The sequence below is a fragment of the Zalophus californianus genome, chromosome 4, assembly GCF_009762305.2.
Source record: "Zalophus californianus isolate mZalCal1 chromosome 4, mZalCal1.pri.v2, whole genome shotgun sequence".
NCBI classification, from domain to species: Eukaryota; Metazoa; Chordata; class Mammalia; order Carnivora; family Otariidae; genus Zalophus; species Zalophus californianus.
Window position 1 is genome coordinate 23,643,576 of NC_045598.1, and position 22,257 is coordinate 23,665,832.

At 40.4% G+C, this 22,257-nt stretch overlaps 1 protein-coding gene across 1 annotated transcript in view; it reads left to right on the forward strand.

Annotated features, from left to right (window-relative positions):
* ZCCHC17 (zinc finger CCHC-type containing 17) overlaps window positions 1–22,257 on the forward strand; it is a 57,417-nt gene that overhangs the window by 9,964 nt on the left and 25,196 nt on the right. Inside the window, exons 3-4 of the mRNA XM_027580971.1 lie at window positions 8,596–8,653; window positions 21,211–21,311. Coding sequence (XP_027436772.1) covers window positions 8,596–8,653; window positions 21,211–21,311 — 159 coding nt within the window. The remainder of the gene's footprint in view (window positions 1–8,595; window positions 8,654–21,210; window positions 21,312–22,257) is intronic.

Genomic DNA, 22,257 nt, shown 5'->3' on the forward strand with positions numbered 1-22,257 from the left:
GGCATCATCCTTCATTTCTCCTCTTGGTTTGATCTTGATTTTCCCTCTCCCTCCAGTCCATCAGCAAGTTGTACTATTGCTACCTCCCAGATACATCTCTTGAACGTATACTTCTTTATCCCTGTGGCACTCCATTAATTCAAGCTCTCCATTTCTTGCTTGGCCACTGGGGTCTCTATGTCTATTGTAGTCCCTCTTCAATCTGTTCTTTCTGTTGCAGCCAGAATAACATCTAAAAAACAGATTGAACAGGTTGCTTTCTCACAGTTCTTCTAGGCTTTTCATTATACTTGAATTCATTCAAACTCGTTTTCATGAGCTCTACATGACTTGGCTTCTGCCTATCCAGACTATATGGTTTTGTTCTATTCTACTCGCATACCAGCCACACTAGCTTCCTTACCACTCTGAGCATTCTCAGCTTGCTTCCTTCTCAGGACTTTTGTACATGCTGTATCTAACTACCCCACTCTCCCACTAACTTCTCTTCATGTTTTAGGTCTTAACCCTAATGTCTCCTCAGGGATCTTTTCCGCACCAGGAATAAATAGGCTTGCCCTGTATTTGTGTACTTGTGTAATGTCTTTCTTTCTCACAAGACACTAAGCTCCATGAGGGCAGAGCCCTGTGTGTTTTGTTTGTGGTTGAAGATCTCAGTCCCAGGTAGGTGGGTAGAAGATAATAGGTGCCCATCACATCTTTGGCGACTGAATGATCAGCCTTTGAGGAAGAAGGCATTGTATTTGGAGAGCAGACAAAACCTGGATTCCTCTCCTAGTGCTTTTACTGACTGTGATTCTTGATACTGTCACTTACTCTCTTTGAGTCTTGGGTTTCTCATTTGTTAAATGGAGAAAATAATTTCTTCCATAGGATTGCCATGATGGTTAAATAAGCTATCATCTATAAAAACAATGCCTGAGATAGAGTAGGAATTCATTAACATTATCTTCCTCCTCTCAAAGCAAAAGTAAAGCCAAAAAATTGTTTCCAGTGTCTTATGAGTGCCTGTAGTATTTAACAGTATCATTCTTACTTGCTTTCTCTTTGTTCATATTTGCGTTATGTTTGACAAAAGTTTCATCTTCTAATAATGGGAGGTCTTTGAGGGCAGACTTTGTGCCGGTCAGTTGGTTATAGATAATTGTCGCTCTTCACTTCTGTTAAGGCAGTCCCGACTTGTAATATAAAGTCAGGATACAAAGGATAAAAAGTTCTAGCAAATAGTAAACAATGCTGCTGTTCAGAGCCTTTGTCCTTTTTCTTTAAGGCCTGTGATGTTCCCAAAGATAAGTGAGGTACCAGGGTTCAGAAAAGGAAGTGGGTAGCACTAGAGATGAAATTGATTTTTCTGGTGATGAAGTTCGTTTGTCAGGTGTTGCACAGAAGGCAGGAAAGAGTGCTTGTGCCCTTCACAAACTGACTCAGATTTCTGAAGTGGCTCCTGCCCGACAGCTGCTTAAAAGAGATGGGACTTGAATTAGTGTAGGTTTTATATGTTACTGTTAAGGATGGATGGGCTAGGGTAATGTTTGGGGAGAACTTAGTAGTTCTTTTTTTTTTTTTTTAAAGATTTTATTTATTTATTTGACTGAGAGAGACACAGCGAGAGAGGGAACACAAGCAGGGGAAGTGGGAGAGGGAGAAGCAGGCTTCCCGCGGAGCAGGGAGCCCGATGCGGGGCTCGATCCCAGGACCCTGGGATCATGACCTGAGCCAAAGGCAGACACTTAATGACTGAGCCACCCAGGCACCCCGAGAACTTAGTAGTTCTAGCTTAGGATTTCAGGAGCACATTTTGAATAATGATGGTTTAGATATGACTGGAATTAGGGAGAGAGAAGTTGCTTGATAAATCAGAAAGAAGAAACTTTTTCAGAATAGTCATCCACAAACATTTAATGAGTACCCAATATTTCAAAGAAGACTCAGTTACATTAAAATTCAAAAAAATTTGTAAGCCTAACATATGTCAGCACTTTTACACATTCTGTGTCATTGACTCTCCAAAAAATTGTTGCCCTCTTTTTTATGGATAAGGGAACTCCTCTCAAAAGTTAATTTGCCCAATGGTTAATAAGTAGCAAAACTGGGATTTTATTTTATTTATTTTTTAAAAAGATGTATGTATTTATTTTGGAGAGATAGAAAGTACAAGAGTGGGAGGAGGGGCAGAGGGAGAGGGAGAGGGGAAGCAGACTCCCTTCTGAGCACAGAGCCCCACGCTGGCTGATCTCACAACCCTGAGATCATGACCTGAGCTGAAACCAAGAGTTGGATGCCCAACCGACTGAGCCATCCAGGTGCTCCAAACTGGGATTTTATATCAAGTCCTCTTTCCAAGTCTACTTTCTGCTAAACTGCTCCTAGGGTTGTCCAGCTGTACATAAGGGCATGGAGGAACCAAAAGAACTTTAAGAGAACTCTTTTAACTGAATTGAGGTATAGAAGGAGGGTAGGTGGTAAATCTAGTTGTTCCACAGTCATTTGGTTCTCAATAACAGCATTTATCACAGTCTGTCTTGTATGATTGTTACTTGTGTATGTGTTTGTCTCCTCCACTAGAGTATGAGTTACTGGAGAGGAAGGGCCATGGTTGTCTCATATATCTTGGTAACTACTTCAAATTTATTTAAAAATAGGCTGGACATTTTTTTTAAGTGCTTTTATTTTGCAGTACCTAACATGGTATCTTGCAGATAAGTGCTCAGCAAATGTTTGAATAAAATTGAACCCAAGCCTCTTAGGACCAATCTGCCTTGAAGAAACTGGTGGTATGCCCATAACCTAGCAGTTCTTCTCTTAGCAGGCTCAGCAGGGCTGGAGAGCTCAGTGACTGAATAAGTGAGAAGCCAATATTCATCCTTCTCTCATCCTCTGAGAGGTTATCTTGGTGCCGGAGTCAATGAAGCATGGTAGCAGGTATAAGCATAGCAGTGGGAGTTGGGATTTGGCTCAGCCCAGGCACAGCCGAAGAAATGCTGAGGGGAGATTGGTGTTGGTGAGGTGGAAATGGCATTGAACTAGAAGTAAAAAGATTTCTCTTCTTGCTAATTTCTACCTTTGTAGCTTTGGACAAGTAACTTAGGTCTCTGAGCCTCAAGTTGCTCATTCACATTATGGGGATAACTAGTTTCAAGGCCAATGCAACCTCTACTCTGAAGATGGTAAATTCATTTTTACCTAAGCTCTGAGTTCAGTTGAGATAATTACTGAATTTTTTCCCCAGAGTTATTTGACTAATTATTCTTGGGACACCAGGCTGACTGTGTGATCATCTACAGCAGGTGCCATTCTGTTAATTTCAACTCTGACTGCACCCCAGGAGACACAGTGATGGAAACACCTGGTACTGGAAATAGGCAAGAATGCCTTTTCCTGACTGAACAGTTGAGTGCATCCATTCTGGAGCACATTAACTTTTCCTTTTGGGAGAGGCCAAATTAAGGTCTGTTAATGGTATTTCCTCAAAAGATCATAATGTGACACTGGAGTTTCAGGATTGAAAAGTGAGATGGTCTTAATTTATAGCAGCAAAGCGAGTTGGGCTCCAAATTCCAGATGCTTCTTTTAAGTTTGTTAGATAACTATGCCCATAATAATGTTGTTATGCAGTATGAAACACCTTAGCCGTCTAGAACTGTGGAGCAAAAGTCAGTTACTAAATTAAAGCAAAAGCTGAGGCGCCTGGGTGGCTCAGTCAGTTGGGTGTCCGACTTGATTTCAGCTCAGGTCATGGTCTCAGGGTCGTGGGATCTAGCCCTGATTGGGCTCTGTGCCCAATCAGGGTGGAGCCCCTTGGGATTCTCTCTCTCCCTCTGCCCCTCCCCACTCCTTGCTTGCGTGCATGCATGTGCACGTTCTCTCTCTCTCTTAAAAAAAAAAAAAGTTTAAAAGCAAAAGCCTTTAGTTGGTCCAGAAAGAAGGGATTTGCTTTTATTGTAATTAAAAATTTACAGTCTTACAACTTGCTTTGTGAACTTGTGTAAGCACTTTGTGTCTCTGGTCTTCCTTTTCCTCATTTGAAACATGATAGGATTGCACCAGCTAATCTCTGACATCCTTCCTCCAGTTCCACCTTACCTTGATTTTAAGTACTAATATCTGCCTCATTGTATTGTTTCTTTGGGACTCTCTGGTCCCTATCCCACTACAGCATATTCAACTGTATAAAAGAGGACTTTAGAACTTTGGTTCTTGGGGCACCTGGGTGGCTCAGTCGGTTAGGTGTCTAACTTTAGCTCACGTCATGGTTTCAGGGTCCTGGGATCGAGTCCCTCTCCTGGCTCTGTGCTCAGCAGGGAGTTGGCTTCTCCCTCTCCCTCCACCACCCCCATGTGTACTCTCTCAAATAAATAAATAAAATCTTAAAAACCTTTTGGTTCTTAACCCATTAATGCTGCATCATAGAGTTATTTCAAGTGTCCATTTAAAAATATGAGGCAAATGGAAGTTTTTGTCTCTTTCCATCCTAACATTGAGGTAGTGATATTTGGTGGAGTAAGAGGCACTGGACTAGGCTTCAAGGGATCTAGGTTCTGTGCCTTGTGTCTAAGTTAGTTGTGTTTCCATTAGTCACTAACTTTTGTGCATCAGTGTCTTACTAAAAAGCCACAATTTATTGAATATACATTAGGTGCCAGATATCACTGCAAGGCACTTTGTGTATATCATTTGTTATCTGCAGGAGGAAAGTGACTATACTTAGAAACTTAGGCCCTGAAAGGCAAGTTGTGTTCAATATCCCACAGCTAAGGAGTGGCAGAGCTGAGATTAGAAGCCACATCTTTCACTCCAAAGTCTGTGCTCTTTCAATACCTGTACTATTCCACCTCATCTGCAGCACGGGGACCTACCATGTATACGTCTGAAGATCATTCCCAGGAGCAGATAAAATGTCAAATGTCACATTGCTTCTTGCGTTAGAATTTTATAGTTCAAGGGAACTTGAGCAGTTCTGGTATAGTTAAGACTCACTGGGTTCAAATCCCAGCTCTGCTGCTTACTAGCTTTGAACATTGGGTAAGTTACTTAGTCTGTCCATCAGCTTGTCATCAAATGAGAATAGTAAGAGTACCAATATCATACGGTATCACGAGGAGTATGTAAAGCACTTTGAACAGTGTTTTACACGTAGTGAGTCGTCAGTATATATTAGTGAATAGGAATGCAGCAGGGCTTGCCCTATTCACCCCCCTTCTCTTAGTTATGGTGAGGCTGAACCAGTGAGTACCCAAGATGAAACAACTAATTAAAGTCACTGAAAAAATAAAGCTTATTCTGTAAGATTATGTTGAATACTTTATAAATAATAATGAATTTAATGATAAATATGGAATGTAGTGACAGTTTTAATCCCAATCTACAGGTTGGAGGGTGGACTAGAGGATGGATGGGAGGCAGAGGTAGTTTGGGATAATGGTTTGTTGTTGTTGTTTTTTTAATTTAAATTTATTTATTTTTAATTAACATATAATGTATTATTTGTTTCAGGGGTACAGGTCTGTGATTCATCAGTCTTACATAATTCACAGCACTCACCATAGTACATACTCTCCCCAATGTCCATCACCCAGCCACCCCATCCCTCCCACCCCTCTCCACTCCAACAACCCTCAGTTTGTTTCCTGAGATTAAGAGTCTCTTATGGTTTGTTTCCCTCTCTGGTTTCATCTTGTTTCATTTTTCCTTCCCTTCCCCTCCCCCCCTCTGTCTTGTTTCTCAAATTCCTCATATCAGTGAGGTCATATGATACTTGTCTTTCTCTAATTGACTTATTTTGCTTAGCGTAATACCCTCTAGTTCCATCCACGTTGTTGCAAATGGCAAGGTTTCATTTTTTTTGAGGGCTGCATAATATCCATTGTATATATATACCACATCTTCTTTATCCATTCATCTGTTGATGGACGTCTAGGCTCTTTCCATAGTTTGGCTATTGTGGACATTGCTGCTATAAACATTGGGGTGCATGTGCCCCTTCGGATCACTACATTTGTATATTTGGGGTAAATACCCAGTAGTGCAATTGCTGTGTCGTAGGGTAGCTCTATTTTCAACTTTTTGGGGAACCTCCATACTGTTTTCCAGAGTGGCTGTAGCAGCCTGCATTCCCACCAACAGTGTGGGAGGGTTCCCCTTTCTCTGCATCCTCGCCAACATCTGTCATTTCCTGACTTGTTAATTTTAGCCCTTCTGACTGGTGTGAGGTGGTATCCCATTGAAGTTTTGATTTGTATTTCACTGATGCTGAGTGATGTTGGGGGGGGCTGTTAAAAGTCCCCTACTATTAATTGTATTATGGTCAATGTGTTTCTTTGATTTTGTTATTAATTGGCTTATATAATTGGCTGCTCTCATGTTAGGGGCATAGATATTTAAAATTGTTAGATCTTCTTGTTGGATAGACCCTTTAAGTATGATGTAGTGTCCTTCCTTATCTCTTATTACAGTCTTTGGTTTAAAATCTAATTTGTCTGACGTAAGGATTGCCACCCAGCTTTCTTTTGATGTCCATTAGCATGGTAAATGGTTTTCCACCCCTTACTTTAGATCTGGAGGTGTCTTTAGGTCTAAAATGAGTTTCTTGCAGATAGCATATCGATCTGATACCCCGTGTCTTTTGATTGGGGCATTTAGCCCATTTACATTCAGGGTAACTATTGAAAGATATGAATTTAGTGCCATTGTATTGCCTGTAAGGTGACTGTTACTCTATATTGTGTCTTTTCCTTTCTTGTCAATGTTACTTTTAGGCTCTTTCTTTGCTTGGAGGACCCCTTTCAGTATTTCTTGTAGGGCTGGTTTGATGTTCGCAAACTCTTAGTTTTTGTTTGTCCTGGAAGGTTTTTATCTGTCCTTCTATTTTCAGTGGCAGCTTAGCTGGATATAGTATTCTTGGCTGCATGTTTTTCTCGTTTAGTGCTCTGAATACATCATGCCAGTCCTTTCTGGCCTGCCAGGTCTCTGTGGGTAGGTCTGCTGCCAGTCTAATGTTTCTACCGTTGTAGGTTACAGACCTCTTCTCCCGAGCTGCTTTTCAGGATTTTCTTTTGGTCTCTGAGACTTGTAAGTTTTCCTATTAGATGTCGGGGTGTTGACCTATTTTTCTTGATTTTGAGGGGGGTTCTCTGTGCCTCCTGGATTTTGATGCTTATTTCCTTTCCCAAATTAGGGAAATTCTCTGCTATAATTTGCTCCAATATACCTTCTGCGCCCCCCCTTCTTCTTCTGGGATCCCAATTATTCTAACGTTGTTTCACTTTATGGTATCACTTATCTCTCGAATTCTCCCTTCATGATCCAGTAGTTGTTTAATCTCTCTTTTTCTCATCTTCTTTATTCTCCATCATTTGGTCTTTTATATCACTAATTCTCTCTTCTGCCTCATTTATCCTAGCAGTTAGAGCCTCCATTTTTGATTGCACCTCATTAATAGCCTTTTTGATTTCGACTTGGTTAGATTTTAGTTCTTTTATTTCTCCAGAAGGGGATTCTCTAGTATCTTCTATGCTTTTTTCAAGCCCAGCTAGTATCTTTATAATCGTCATTCTGAACTCTAGTTCCGACATCTTACTAATGTCTGTATTGCTTAGGTCTCTGGCAGTCGGTACTGCCTGCCTCTTGTTCTTTTATTTGAGGTGAGTTTTTCCATCTTATTATTTTGTCCAGAGGAGAATAGATGAATGAGAGAACAAAATGCTAGCAACGACCCCAGAAAAATACATACTTTCAGAAAGTGGTCGCTTTTCTGTTCATAGAATTGCTGCTATTCTTTTCTTTGATCTCCTGTTGAGTTTGTAGGTGTTCTGAATGGTTTGATAACTGTCTAGCTGAATTCCTGGGACCAGACGAAATTTAGGTCTCCTACTCCTCCACCATCTTGCTCCAGTTCCTGGGATAATGTTTTTGTGGCAGGGGTTCCGGGCCTTTCATTACTATTACCTATTACATAGACCCATCAAGCCTGTAACTTCTCCATCTTAGGTCACCTCCACAAAAGACTCGGGGACAACTCTTTTTCTCTCTCATTACAACTTTTTAGGTTCTGTCAGTTTTCTGTGTGTTGTTTTTTTCTGTAGTTGTCTTATAAAACCTAAGACTGGTTTGGAGTTAAATAGAACAGGCTGTATCATCTCTTTTGACTTGAAGTTTAGGAAAAAGGGGTGTCCTGTATAATCCATCCCAAAATATTAAAGCTCTCTGTATTGGGATTGGGGGCCTCAGTCCCAGCTAATAAGAAGTGTCACTTTATTACCAGATTTTCTGCTCTGTGTTCCGTTTCTTCAAATATCTCCTTTGGGGATTTCAGTAGGTGTGGGATTTGGACATCCCTAGATTTTGTCATACCATCTGACAACACTCCAACCTCACCAGTGTTTTTAATGTGTTCACACATACCTGCCCGTCTAAATTTCAAAAAGAACAGAAAGAATATTTGACAGAACATAACTTTTAGGGAGCTTTGCAGCAGTCAGTGCCAAGTAGAAATTCAGGGAGACTAGGTTAAATGCTATGGAAGAGAGATTATCATTTGTGTGACATTGATTCTTTTTCTTTCTTTCTTTCTTTTTTTTTTTTTCTCGGTCTTTATAGGTGGCTATGGTGACAGACTATGGAGCCTTCATCAAAATCCCAGGCTGTCGGAAGCAAGGTGGTAACCTATCACTTGAAATTCAGCCTTTCTGTTCTACTGTTTTCTGTCACCCCACCACATCCTGACTATAGACTCACTTTTTCAAACAGTAGTTTTGTTTTTGTCTTTAGTGTAGAGATATGAATATAGATAAATGATGACAGTCCATGTTTTCGTAGGTCTTCACTTGGAAGAATGATGCTCTCTGAGTTGGCGGGGGGCTGGGTGTAGCTATTTGGGTTCACTTCTGGAACCAGCTCTTGTCTAAATTTCATCTATGACCCTAGGCAAGACACTTGACCTCTTTGGTCTTAGGATTTGGGGTAGGACAAGCTATTTCCTCTCTGAGGCTGATGTTGTGAATTTTCTAGTATATGGCACATAGAGTGGGAATATTGTTGTAACCAATACGAATATATTATATATATTATGCTTTAATTTTTCTTTTTAAAATTATAGGCATTTGTTGAACATTTCTTGAGAATCACCTTAATATCTATAATCTTATTTGTTTCTTCAAATAATTGTGTTATGTAGGAAAGACAAGTCCTACAGACCGGTGGCCTGCTCAGAGTGATGTAGCTAGGTAATGGCACAGCTAGGTCTAGAACCTGAGCCTCCTAATTCCTAGCCCAGTGAGCTTTTTACCATATCACAGTGCTAGTAGATCCAAAAACTCAACTTGCTAATTCCTCGTGCTATGATAAATTAAGGAATTATCAAAGATTTTGGTGTAAAAAAATTTAATTACAAGGATATTATTAGAAAAAATATAGAATGATATTTGACTTCATAAAAGTAAACAATTTTATTTCAAAAATCATAAGCAAAGTTAAGTTGTGAAAAAGAATTTGTAGGACACATGATAAAAGACTAATAAAAAAAGGGAATGTAGGAAAAGGGGCCAAGAATATGGAAAGAATTCACAGGAGAAAGAATAGCAGTTGATCGATAAACATCTTAAAAGATGCTTTCTCCGGATTGATTTAAAACTAACTTAAGGGGCGCCTGGGTGGCTCAGTTGGTTAGGTAGCTGACTCTTAGTTTTGGCTTGAGTCATGATCTCAGGATTGTGGGATTGAGCCCCGTGTCCAGCTCCGTGCTCAGGGTGGAGACTGCTTGGGATTCTCTTTCGCTCCCTCTGCCCCTCCCCCCTTTGTGTGAGCTCTCTCTCACTCTCCAAAATAAATAAATCTTAAAAAAAATAGAACTAATTTAAATTGTTGCACATCTATGCAGTGAATACTACTTGGCAGTAAAGAAGAATGAGAATGAAGTATGGATGTACGCAACAATCTGGCTCAATCTCGGGCGCCTGGGTGGCTCAGTGGTTGAGCGACTGCCTTCGGCTTGGGTCATGATCCCAGGCTCCTGGGATTGGGCCCCGCATTGGGCCCTCTGCTTAGTGGGAAGCCTGCTTCTCCCTTTCCCACTCCCCCTGCTTGTGTTCCCTCTCTCACTGTGTCTCTGTCAAATAAATAAAATCTTTAAAATATAAAAAATAAAAAATCTGGCTCAATCTCCAGAGAATTATGTTGAGTGAAAAAAGGTAATCCCAAAAGGTTACATATTTTTTTTTTTAAAGTTTTTATTTTTTGACAGAGAGAGAGACAGCAAGAGAGGAAACACAAGCAGGGGGAGTGGGGGAGGGAGAAGCAGGCTTCCCGTGGAGCAGGGAACCCGACGTGGGGCTTGATCCCGGGACCCAGGACCCGAGCTGAAGGCAGACGCGTAATGACTGAGCCACCCAGGTGCCCCAAGGTTGCATATCTTATGATTCCTTTTGTGTAACATCCTTTTTTTTTTTTTTTGGCAGTTTTATTGAGAAGTAATTCTTATACTGTGCATTTCACCCAAATGTACAATTCAGTGTTTTGGGGGTTTTTTTGTATATTCAGTTTTGCAGCCATCACTATAATCTAACGTGAGAACATTTTCATCACCCCCAAAGAGAAACTCTGTACCTATTAGCAGTCACTCCAAATTACCATCCTACCTGCCTGAGTCTTAGGCAGCCACTAGTCTACCTTCTGTCTTTGTTTGCCTTGTCTGGACATTTCCTATTAAGTGGAATAATACAACATGGGGTCTTTTGTGACTTGGTTTTTTTCACTCAGCATGTTTTCTAGGATCTTCCATGCTGTGGCATGTGTCAGTACTGCAGTTGTTTATTGCCATTGCAGAATGTGGCATGCAATTAACCAGCTCTCTGATTCTTGACACCAGCTGGTTATCCTACAGTTTAGTTCAGTTCTGACACTAACTGCCGAGGTAGGGCCCGACTCCACAGACTTCAGGGCTGTGTTCCACAAGACTGCCCTCACTTCAGACACCAGGTACAAGCATCGAGTCCCCAGGTTATCCAGACTTCTGGTACACTACACATTTCAGTGTTCCCACACCATCCCCGACCCCAGTTTTGATAATTTTGCTAGAATAACTCAGAGAACACCAGAAATGCTATACTTACTATTACAGTTAAGAAACTGGGTAAGGGCTCCCCAGGTTTTCTCTGCATATTTCTTTTTTTTTTTTTAAGATTTTATTTATTTATTTGACAGAGAGAGAGAGTGAGCACAGGTAGGCAGAGAGGCAGGCAGAGGGAGAGGGAGAAGTAGGCTCTCCACTGAGCAGGGAGCCCAACATGGGACTCAATCCCAGGACTCTGGGATCATGACCTGAGCCGAAGGCAGCCGCTTAACCGACTGAGCCACCCAGGTGCCCCTCTGCATATTTCTTGTGACTACATGTGAATCTAAAATTATCTCAAAATAGGGCGCCTGGGTGGCTCAGTTGGTTAAGCGACTGCCTTCAGCTCAGGTCATGATCCTGGAGTCCCGGGATCGGGTCCCGCATCGGGCTCCCTGCTTGGCGGGGAGTCTGCTTCTCCCTCTGACCCTCTCCCCTCTCATGCTCTCTCTCTATCTCATTCTCTCTCTAAAATAAATAAATAAAATCTTTAAAAAAAATAAAATAAAATTATCTCAAAATAGTTTTTTAAAGTGATTTAAAATACTCATAAGATTTTTGAGATTAACAATTATTAAAGACATTGCTGTTACTCTCTATGTTAACTATCTGGGATTTAAATAAAAACTTAAAAAAATTGCTTTTAATGACCAGTTTTGGAAATAGGTATTTCCAATAATAGTTTTACTTACTGTTGAGAGTATAAATTGTTAAAGATTTTGGCAATGCCTATTCACATTTTTAATGTGCTTCCCCTTTAATCCAGCAGTCCTTTAGTGGATTTAGTTTGTAGCATAGACTTAGATAAATTATGTACATTTGTGCAGTGGACTATGCAGATGATAAGAAGCATGATACTTTGATGCTGGTGCCTTCTTCCTTTCACCATAAAGGATCTGTGAGAAGTTCTGATACAACTACCCCCACACTGATGCCTGACTGAAAGCCTTTGTAAGATGGCACTGGTTGTAGGAAGCATTCTTATTTCAGAGATGGTAAAGTGAGGGCAGGAAAGTGCCTCTTAGAATTGATGAAATGGGTAAGTCCCAATTTATTGAAATGGAAGGATGTCTAAGGTAAGACGAAAAAGCATGTTGCAGCAGTTTGAAGAGCATGACCCTTCCTGCCTACATTTAAAAAATTTTTTTGAAGATTGATTTTATTTATCTATCTATCTATCTATCTATCTATCTATCTATCTATCTATCTATCTATCTATATCTATCAGAGAGAGGGCACAAGCAGGGGGAGAGGCAGGCAGGGGGTGAAGGGAAGTGAAGCAGGGAGCTCCTTCCTCGGCAAGGAGCCTGATGCAGGACTTGATCCCCGGACCCTGGGATCAAAACCTGAGCTGAAGGCAGACGCTTAACCGTCTGAGCCACCCAGGTGTCCCATCCCTACCTACATTTTAAAGCATGTATACATTAGCCTATGTAGTTTTTTGAATTATTGCATATGTTTAGAAGAAAGCCTAGAAGCTTACTCAACAAACTGTTAACAGGGGTCACCTCTGGAGGGTTCAGTTTGCTACGGGAGACATGGACGTGGAATAGAGACTTTTTCTTTGTGCAGTTTTTTAAAACAAAATTTTTCTTTAAAAATAAATCCAACAGCTGATCTTTGGATAATAAAGCCATGCTTCTAGCCTTGAAGACTACTGTGCCACAAATTGCATCTTGGAATTAGAAAGGGTTCACCAGTAGTTTCCAAGCTAGCAGTCAGCAATCTGTTATAAAGTTTCTCATTTTATGTTGTCTAGGTTTTAATGTGAGGGAACTCATCCCGGTCCCTATAGGCATGTACCTCTTTTGGTCTGAAGACAGATTTTCATGGTGTACTTGCCATAGCTCCCAGTACTTGAAAGTCCCATCCTACTTGAGCATTTATGTGGCACTTTGGGGACTGTGTGGAGATGAAAGGCCTGCCGCCTCTCAGCAGTCAGTCTTCAACTCATTCGTGTCCATGCCCTGTCAGGGGATGCCTCTGATTATGGCTTTCTGCTTACATGTGATCTGTTAGTCTGACAGCTGGCGAGACAAGCCTCAGAGGGAGAGCTCAGGAAGCCAAGTAATTAGGTGGGAACTCTCTAATCCCAGTCTTTTCTGTGGGTTTACTGCATAACTCGAACAGTTGTATTTTAGCTTCTCTGCTCTCGAAGGGGGAAGATCATTAAGTCCCAAGCCAAAAGGACTGAGCTATAAAATAATTCTACTCTCCAGACTTTAACATTTTGATTCGGGAAGGGAGACTTGGTTGTTTTTCTCAGCCTTCTATTCTTAGAATTTTTACCACTACTTAGTTGAAGACCCCTTCCTAGTGTTCAGATTTAACCTAGATTTTCCCCCATCTCGTAGTGGTGCCTAATAAAACTCTGTGTGATGAGGGAAATGTTCTGTATCTGTTCCAGTGTGTTTTCTGACACTAACCAGTTCTCCAGCTTCCAACAGGAGGCGTCTTAATTCACTTCTGACACTATCTACCTTGAGCAGGTGTCAGATCCCACAAGTTAAAGGGGCTCAGACTCACAAGACTTCCCCTATTTCAGATGCCAGTCATAAGTCCTGAGCCACCTGGACTTCTGAATGGTGGGCTATGAAGCAAGGGTTCCCACAACCCCCTCCTCAAGTTTGATAATTTGCTAGAATGGCAAGGTATGGGTGGGGGGTGTATTCCCAGCTTACATGTCTTCTCTGGCACACCACCCTCCCAACAAGCTCATGTGTTCACTAACCTGGAAGCTGTCTGAATCTCACCATTCAAGAGTTTTTAGAGAGCTTACTCTCTAGCCCCTCCCCCTCTTTCCTGGAGACCAGTGAGGCTGAAAGTTCCAACCCTCTCATCATTTGATCTTCTGGAGACTTGGCCCATTCAGAGACCTCTAGGAGCCCCATGCTAAGTCACCTCATTAGCACAAACTCTGGTGTGATCAGAAGGGGCTTATGAATAACAAAAGACTCTCCTCTCACTGGAGAGATGCCAAGAGTTATAGGAGTTCTGTGCAGCCTGTCTAGGAACCAGGGACAAAGACCAAATATATTTTTGCATTATAGCACATCTTTGCTGTCTAATAATGTAGCCACTGCCTTTCAACTTTATTTTAATTTAAATTTAAACTTAGCAACATGGCTAGTGACTATCATAGTGTCAATGCAATTTTTTTATGAAGTTCTTTTTTTTTGCTCTACTATCCTCTGCCCCACCAGCACATGAAATTTTGGGATCAGAGATTGTTCAGTGTTATACTTTTAAAATGTCTTGCTTATGGTAGAAGCACAAATATTTTTACTTCGTGGAGCCCAACACAAGGGCTTGAACTCACGACCCCAATATCAAGCCCTGAGCTGAGATCAAGAGTTAGACACTTAACTGACTGAGCCACCCAGGCACCCTGAAGCTCAAATGTTTTTAGCATGTATTCAGTTTAGCAAATAATTATTGAATTTTATTATCTGGTCACTATGTTAGGTGGGAACAGAGAGATAAGAAAACAGTCCCTGCTGCTCTCAGATTGTTCATAGTCTAGAGATATGAACAAATTACAATGTGGTGTAATAATATAAGTGAAGTTGTAGTTATCCACTGAACTGTGAAATGTTGGGGCCTAGAACAGTACCTGAGGAATAGTGGGTGTTAAGTACATTTTATTAAATGAATAAGTTCTAGTCCCAGCTCTGCCATTTATTGGCTTTTGACTCCCAGTTGCTTTGAGCCTTTGAGTAAGACTTGAGCCTCAGTTTCCTTATCTGTGAAACGGGAATGATGTGCATGTTTTCGAGATTCTTGATTGGCAGGATCATGTCTTACTTGTCCTTGAATCCATTTTTTCCTATAATATTGTGGATATTTAGTAACTTTTGAGTGAGTCTATAATCCCAACAAGATAAAGGGTGTGAAAGCACTTTAATTTGTGGACTTACATTATTGTCATACACCATTGGTGATAACTTATATGAAAATTCTAGAAAGGGAATTCAGATCCCCCAAAGATAAAGGGGACCTTTTATTTTGACATTTTTGGGCTGTAGCTATCCTTTAATGGTTTATAATTTTCACCTCTTTATAGTCACTGGGAGTTGTAAAAGAAATTAAGGTTGAACAGCACATTTGGGAGAGTATTTTTAAGGGAACAATAATAGGCTACCCTCTGTTTGTGTTTTATATATGGTGATTGAGATGCTAGGTCTTTCCAAGTTGTCACAATTTCTTTTCTTCTTTTGCTAGCAGACACTCAGATGGGATTCAGTCTGTTTAAGTGTCCTGTTGGGTTTACTGAATGTGATGATGGACTTGATATGCCCTTTGGGCATTTATGGCTTCATGTCAGAAATCCAGGCACAAACTGCTCTGAAGAGCTCCCTTCCATGTAAACGGACAAGCAAAGCATTTTCATTATTTCTGTTCATTTTGGAGCATATGCTGGAGCAGAATTAGATGTGTTTCTACTACTTATAGATGAGACCATCTTTCTTTTTTTTTAATTGAAAAGATAACAGATCAATAATAAAAATTGGAGAAATATCAGTATGTTGTAGAAGACCCTACAGACTCATATTTGAATTGCAGTTCTTTATTAGCTTTGTGATCTTGCACAATGTATTTATCATTTACTGTATTTCCTCATGTGAACCTACATCACAGGGTTGATATAAAGATTAAATGAATGGGTGGATGTACCGTATTTAGTGAGGTATCCAGCACAGAGTGAGGGGGCCTCAAATGTGTTATTTGGTGCCCTCTACCATATCCACTTAATCCAACTGTGGGTGGTTTATGTGGGTAACAGTGAAATACCTCCCAAGAATATAGACTGTCCTCTGAGAATGCAACTGGTGATGAATCCCCCATACAGAGTATGAGATTAGCCATAGATAGAAATATACCAGGTAATTGCCTGTAACTCTGTGACTAAAGAGATGAGAGCACTCTTGAGATGGTAACAAGCTAATCTGGGTGTGATTTCAGAGAAAAGGGATTGTAATGAAATTATAATTTAGGAGACAAATCTAATTGACTGTATCATTCTATCTAGGGGGAGATTATGTGAACAGGGTAGGTTGTCAGGCTGGAACATAGTATAAGAAAGCCTGAGAATCTGAAGTTGGCAGTGTTTGTCTTCCCTTTATTGAGAGCAGAAATGAATCTGATGCTAGGAACTAGAGAGAGATGGATTCTTTTATGAGGAAGTGATAGTCCATTAAAGTTGTGGACTGGAAACCTATCTTAAACCATGTGTCACCATTTTGTTCTGATTCTGTGTTGTAACAATTTCTGATCACTTATCCAATTTTTTAAGTATTTGATACCTAAAAACAGTGAGTAGGGGACAGTGAGTAGTCTATTAGGCAAGGGCTGGGAATTTTAAAAAGTATATCCTCGGGATGCCTGGGTGGCTCACTTGGTTAAGCATCTGCCTTTGGCTCACATCATGATCCCAGGGTTCTGGGATCGAGTCCCACATCATGCTCCTTGCTTGGCAAGGAGCCGGCTTCTCCCTCTGCCTGCCACTCCCTCTTCTTGTGTGTGTGCGTGCACTCTCTCTCCCCCTCTCTCTCTCACAAAGAAAGAAAGAAATCTTTTTTAAAAAAAGTATATCCTCTGTTATAAATTAATAAATTGGTGAATTGTGTCTGTCCCTGTACCAATCACTATATTGACCATCAGATTAATTTATTTTATTATTTATTTAAAAGATTTTATTTATTTGAGAGAGGGAGTGTGTATGCATGTGAGAGCACAAATGGAAGGGGGAGGGGCAGAGGTAGAGGGAGAAGCAGACTCCGCACTGAGCAGGGAGCCCCGCGCAGGCTTGATCCCAGGACCCTGGGATCATGACCTGAGCTGAAGGCAGATGCCTGACCGACTGAGCCACCCAGGTGCCCCTGGTTAAAGTATTTTAGTACATAAGTTTACATTTGCAGACTCCTACATATATTTGTATCTTCAGTTCATATGCCTCCTCTGAGCTATGGACTTACATATCCAACTGCCCACCTGACATTTGCCTTCATGGCTGAGGGCTAGACCATTTCCCTTATTTAATTCACCCTGTAAGCTAAGGTCTTTTGGTAATAAGCCATTAATGTCTTAACTATAAAAATCTTGCACCCTGGCATAACTATTTTTATATTCTCTTTTGGTCTGTGTCTATATGAGACATAGTTTTACCTCAGTTGTAGTGTACGTATCATTTTCTATTTTGCTTTTAAGATACTTTTATGATTAAAATATTGCATGCATATTATAGAAAAATAAGGGGAAAGATTCTGAAGGAATTATATGATACTACTACCACACAGATAGGCACTATTAACATTTTGGTATATTTTTTATAAGTCACATGTACATAAAACTTAATGTTGAGTTTCAGTTTATACTCTGTATATATGTATTTTGTAGCTTTTTACACTTAATGAGCCTTAAACATTTCTTCATCTTTTCACATACTTTTGTAAACATTTAAACATTAGTCTATCATCAGTTGTACCACATGATCATTTTGAAGTTCCAGTTTTTCACTACTAATAATGCCACATTGAACCAGGAATGATGCCCAGACCAAAGAATATCCTACTTTGAGATCAGGTGGGAGGACAAATGGTTAATGCCATTATTTCCTTGTTTGTGGTACAGACCTTCTGTTTCAGGATAGAAAAGAAATGCAAGTATTATTAGATTCAACATTAATTTCCTTCATAACTTTCATTAGCAATAGAGGAAAGAAGTGAATTTTAGAATGAGAGAACAGTTGCAGCCAAAAAATGCCAAAGTGCAAGGTTTCCCTTTCCTGTAGGGCATCTGAATATCCTCTTCAGACTTTCAGGCTGCTCTGCTCGTTACACCATCCTGGGGGCAGGTGGGGGGGACCCCCAGCCTCGCATGTTTTATCCAATTTGGAGATTACGTGATGTGGTCTAAGATTAAAAACATAGGTTTTATGATGTATATAACATTTTGAAGGACCCAGAGTTATTCATAGAGATAGGCTGTCAGCCTCCAAAATGAGCTGCAGTAGGTATGTGAGCCCCAGTGACCCTGGTCAGAGCAAGCTGTGACTTCCAACAGGAGCTCCAAGCAGAGGGCAGATACTTCTCATCACAGATACATGCCTGCTGAGACAATGTCCTTGTGGATGCACGCATGAGAGAGTGAGCTTAAGAGAGAGAATACAGGCTCATCATTCCCCCACGCAATTTAAGGGAGGGCAGGTATTTTAGATGTAACTCTTTGACTTAATCATTTTTCTCTAGTTTACATTCCTGGTTTATGTTCATTCAAAATAATTGTATGTTGTATTTATTTTCCCCAGAATAGAGATAATTTTCTCTATTACTGAAAGACTTGAAAATAAAGAAAAAAATTAACATATAATCCTGTACCCTAGGATAACCATTGTTACAGCATTTTGGATCATTTTTTCTGATTTTTAAAGTCTTCTTTTTTTAAAATTTAAATTCAATTAGCCAACATACAGTACATCATTAGTTTCAGATTTAGAGTTCAGTAATTCATCTGTGGCATATATCACCCAGTGCTCTTCACATCAAGTGCCCTCCTTAATGCCTGTCACTCAGTTACCTCAACCCCCACCCACCTCCCCTAAAGTCTTTTTTAAGCATTTGTAATCATACTGTATACAATTTTTTTGTAAATATTTTATTTATTAGAGAGACAGAACATGAGGGTGGAGGGAGAGGGGGAGAGGGAGAAACAGACTCCCCGCTGAGCAGGGAGGATGACGCAGGGGTCAGTCCCAGGACCCTGGGATCATGACCTGACTAGAAGGCAGACACTCAACCAACTGAGCCACCCAGGCGCCCCCCCTTTTTAAAAAGATTTTATTGAGAGAGAGAGGGAGAGAAAGAGAGAACATGGGGGGAGGGGCAGAGGGAGAGGGATACCATATAATTTTCTGTTGTACTTTTGTTATTTACATGAGAAAATGCTGGTTGTCTTCAGTGCTTGACACAGAGTAGGCAATCAAATATTTACTAAAGAATGAGTTATGGACGTATTCTTATATAATCTTTTAAGCATCGTTTTTTAAAAAATTCTTTAGCGGGCAAGAGAGAGCACGAGTGGGGTGGGTGGTGGGGGCGGTGGGCTGCAGAGGGAGAGGGAGAAGCAGACTCCCTGCTGAGCAGGGAGCCCAACTTGGGGCTCAGTCTCAGGACCCTGAGATCATGACCCGAGCTGAAGGCAGATGCATAACGGACTGAGCCACCCAGGTGCCCCTAGTTTGTTTCTAATTTTTTCTGTCTTCAAAATACATTGAAGGGGACAGAAAAACAGTTGAGAAATGTTTTGGCTATTCTCATTGTGGGGTGCAGGAAAATCTAGCTTCCCCAGGGCTGTATCAGGTGCTCAGATTACACCTTCAGGGCTTTGTGTCTTACCTTGGGCCAACTCTTGCCACCTGGTGGTAAAGATGGGCATTGGTAAGTTTTTGTAGTTTATTATCCTGAAAGATGTCTTGAAAAAGATTAATTGATTTAGCTAATCACTCAGTGGGGTGAAGTATCTTGATTGATTAGGCATGTGTCATGTGCCCACAGTTGGGGGTTATGTCAGCTTCAACCAAATCCCATGGACCAGATTTATTTTAGAAAGTAGGGAAGGTGGGGTGCCTGGGTGGCTCAGTCGTTAAGCGTCTGCTTTCGGCTCAGGTCATGATCCCAGGTCCTGGGATTGAGCCCCACATCGGGCTCCCTGCTCAGCGGGAGGCCTGCTTCTCCTTCTCCCACTCCCCCTGCTGTGTTCCCTCTCTCGCTGTGTCTCTCTCTCTCTCTCTCTCTGTGTCAAATAAATAAATCTTAAAAAAAAAAGGGAAGGTGATGTTGATTAATACTTTAATAATTTTATTCATAAAAATCCGAAATTATTTATTAAAAAAAAGTAGGGAAGGTGGTTCTCCCAGGAAAGGACTTTGGACGGACAGGAGAAGGATATCTATTATAAATATTTAAAAAATGATTTAATAACTAATCCATCATTTAACTTTTAATTAATTTTATTAAATATTTTTACCACTCCTGTTAGTGATTGCTAAATGATTTCTAAAATTTTATGCTAGCCTTAGCAATATTTATTTTACTGTGCTCTCACCCATGCATATTATTTTCTAAATATGTTGTTAATAGATTAAAAATGGCACCTTGTTTAGATTTTCTTTTTTCACTTAACATCTATCATAATTATTTTCTGTAATTGTAATTTAATTGGCTGCTTACTCTTCCATTTGACTGATTTACCATAGTTTACCAAGCTAATTTTCCAATTATTGGTCATTTAGATTGCTTTATAGTTTTTTTTAAACCTTTCAAGTATTTTTTTATTTTATTTTTAATTTTTTAATTTTTTTAAATTTATTTATTCATGAGAGAAAGAGAGAGAGGTGGAGGCAGAGGGAGAAGCAGGCTCCCCACTGAGCAGGGAGCCCGATATGGGACTCGATCCCTGGACCCTGGGATCATGACCCGAGCTGAAGGCAGACGTTTAACCATCTGAGCCACCCAGGCGCCCACTACAAGTATTTTTATATACCCATAGGTTTTTGGGTTTTGCCTCTGTTAAGTTTTTTCTTTTGGAAAAATTCTAATGATGATATTCTTGCATCAAAGGTATAAATATCTTGGGGTGCCTGGGTGGCTCGGTCGTTAAGCATCTGCCTTCGGCTCAGGTCATGATCCTGGGGTCCCGGGATCGAGCCCCGCATCGGGCTCCCTGCTCAGCGGGAAGCCTGCTTCTCCCTCTCCCACTCCCCGTGCTTGTGTTCCCTCTCTCTCTCTGTCAAATAAATAAATGAAATCTTTTTTTTTTTAAAAAAAGGTATAAATGTCTTGATGCCCTTGCTTTCAAAGACTTTCACTGATTTGTGTTTTTACTAATGTATTGTTCTTGTATCACATGTTTGCTAACATTGAGCATTATTTTTAAAGAATATGTGCTGATTAAGTACAAAAAGTGATCTCAAATTGTCTTAATTTACAGTTTTAAATTAACACACATTTTTCAGTGAATCCTCAACTCCCATCTTTTCCTTACCTCATTATTTAGAGTATAAATGCCAGATATACCCTGTGTTTTATTTCATTTCTTCTTGTACCCAGGTCTGGTCCATCGAACTCACATGTCATCCTGTCGTGTGGATAAGCCCTCTGAGATAGTAGATGTCGGAGACAAAGTGTGGGTGAAGCTTATTGGTCGAGAGGTAAGGTTCTGTGCAACTTTCATGTTGTTAGAAAGACTGAGGAAAAGCTGGGGGGGAAGTGTTGGTATTTTATGGTGGCGAATGTGTATATATTGTTAACTGTGGCTGATGATCTTATTTTTGAATCCTGCCACTGTATTCTGTCCTGAATTGAAATCTTCTGGCCAGCTGTCTAAACTCAGAAGGGTGTGGTGTAAACTATAATAAGTGTGGTGCGATAAGTACTTTTATAGAACTTTCCTCCGTGAAGTTTATGTTTCCCAATTTTATGAAGTTTCCAAGTGGTAGGTGAAAAAAAAAAAAAAGAACCAAAAAGAGAAAAGAAAACTTAATTTATGGGACTAGTTTTAATCATAAATTTCAAAGAATAGCTGCCCAGTACACTTCAGTTTGGACCAAAACAATAAAAAGGCAGAGTTTACCGCTATTGCTCCTAATACCTGGCACCATGCAGTGTGAGGCAAGTGAGAGAGGTTTGAAGGACGCTGTTAACAGCATCTCACTTGAGGGCATGAGGGTTGTGGATGTGGGCAGCCTGTTCTTGTACCAGAGAACCGCAGGGGAGACAGGTCTGAAATAGATACTATTTGAGTGCTTAATATGTACTAGTCTGAGGGATATAAGAGTGAACCAGACCTAGGTGACCTCAGCTGTTATGGAGCTTTATGTAGAATGTAACTGAATGAGACAAATATAAAAGTAAGCAAACATACGTATAAAATAATTGTAATTGTAATTATTATTGTAAATTATAGTAAGTGCCGTAATGGGCTCAAGCAGTATCAGCGGTAGATTTAGATGAAGTGGTCAGGAATAGGCTCTCTGTGGAAATGATGTGTGAGCTGAGACCTAAAGGAAAAGGCACTGGTCATGTGAAAAGTTAGGATAAGCATGTTCCAAGCAGGGAGAATAACTGATGCAGACACCCTGAAGTGGAAAAGGGCGT